This window comes from Plasmodium reichenowi, chromosome 13 (genome assembly GCF_001601855.1).
Source record: "Plasmodium reichenowi strain SY57 chromosome 13, whole genome shotgun sequence".
Taxonomy (NCBI): Eukaryota; Apicomplexa; class Aconoidasida; order Haemosporida; family Plasmodiidae; genus Plasmodium; species Plasmodium reichenowi.
This window is the reverse complement of record NC_033658.1, coordinates 2,185,362-2,187,363: the sequence shown is the minus strand read 5'-3', so window position 1 is coordinate 2,187,363 and position 2,002 is coordinate 2,185,362. Positions and strand designations below refer to the sequence as shown.

The following is a 2,002-nucleotide window of genomic DNA, read 5'->3' as shown; positions in this document are numbered from 1 at the left end:
TTTTTTAGCTAATATGTATAAATATATATATATATATATATATATATATATGTCATATATTGAAAATCCGTAATTTTTCTTTTTTAAAATACCCCCCCCACAAAAAAAAAAAATATATATATTACGAGATTACTTCACTTAATTCTTTATTATTATTAAATATATATATATATATTAATCATATTAAATTTTATTTTATTTTATTTTTTTTTGTTATAAAAATAATAAAGTTATTTTAACTCAATCTTTTCAGATTTTATTCCAAAGATTTACACATTTTTATATTTCATATATAATAATATATATATATTTTTTTTATATACATGTGAAATACAAAAAATATATAATTTTTTGTTATTTCATTTTATTCTGTTTTATTATATTTTTAATTTTTTATGTGTTTATTTTAATTTTTAATTTTTTTTTTATTTTTTTTTTTTTATTTTAATTATTTATAAGATGTATAGTAAAATGAAATATAAAGAAAAAAAAAGAAGACATAATGTAATTGGATGAATTAAAAGTATATATAATTATATTATGATGAATTTTATTACAACTATATAAAATCCCATTCGTGAATGTCTACCTATATATATTATATATATATAATACATATATTAATATTATTTTATATATATATATATACATATTAATATTATTATTTATAAACAAAGTGGTGTATTTGGATCTTTCGGAAAATAAAATAAATTAAGATATAAACAAATCAACTATTCCTATAATGATAAATAAAGAATGAATATTATAGTTATTTTTATATATATATATATTTTATTTTTAAGCTATTATAGAAAAGGAAATTGCTTTATTCATAACAAAATAAATTATGAAAAATCTCGAAGTTTTTTAACAAATAGTACAAAAATAATACTTAAAAAAAATGGATTTAACTATTATCATTTAAAACATAAGAAAATTATAAAGCCAATATATTCCTTGAAATCATCTATTAATAATATATGGAATGGTATAAAATCAATAAAAGTAAAAAAATTCTTAGGGATATTTAAAACTGAAGAATTAAAAAGACATTTTCATAATTATAACTTATCTTATGCTAGTTATATTTTTAATAAATGTAGATTAGATCGAGTATTGATATCAATCAATGTGTTGCTTTATTTATATTTAAATAGAATTGATAAAAATGAAGAAAGGAAAATATATTTTCATAAAGGTAATTTAATACAAGAACAAGATGAACAAAAATGTGAAAAATATAAATGTAATTATAATGATGTATACAAAAATAGAAATTATAAAACATTTTTAACTTCTATTTTTATACATAAAAATATTTTACATTTATATTTTAATATGAGTTCATTAATATCCATATATAGATTAATTTCAAATGTTTATACAAATACTCAAATATTTCTTATATTTTTATTATCTGGATTTTTTTCAAATTTAATATCTTATTATAATCATTTTAAAAAAAAAAATGAAGAAATATATCTTAATGATATAATAGATCAGAATTATATTAACAAAAAAATATTCAATTTTAAAAATAATAAAATTATATGTGGAAGTAGTTCAGCTATATATGCTTTATATGGAATGCATATAACTCATGTCATCTTTTTCTATTTTAAAAATCATTATGTTATTAATACATCCTTTCTTTATAATTTTTTTTATTCATTTATATCATCCTTACTTTTAGAAAATGTAAGTCACTTTAATCATATTGTTGGATTTTTATGTGGATTCTTTTTCTCATTCCTTATTATCGCCTTTGAGAAAAACTAAAATCCATATACACAAAAAAAAAAAAAAAAAATAAAATAATAAGAAAATAAAATAAGCTTAAAAATAAAATATAGTATAATATAATATAATATAAAATAATAATATAAATATATTTAAGAAATGTAACAAATTTATTGCACATTCATATATTGAACAATTTCATATAAATGTGTCTTTTTTATTTTTTTTTTTTTAATTTTATAAACTCACAAAAAAAAAAAAA

At 14.9% G+C, this 2,002-nt stretch overlaps 1 protein-coding gene across 1 annotated transcript; it reads left to right on the top strand.

Annotated features, from left to right (window-relative positions):
• Positions 1-756: 756 nt before the first annotated feature.
• PRSY57_1357200 (rhomboid protease ROM7) lies at positions 757-1,779 on the top strand (the record flags this gene model as incomplete). The annotated part of the gene is made up of 1 exon (XM_012909494.1): positions 757-1,779. The coding sequence occupies one exon, from the start codon at positions 757-759 to the stop codon at positions 1,777-1,779; it is 1,023 nt and encodes a 340-aa protein (XP_012764948.1).
• Between the last annotated feature and the right edge of the window lie 223 nt (positions 1,780-2,002).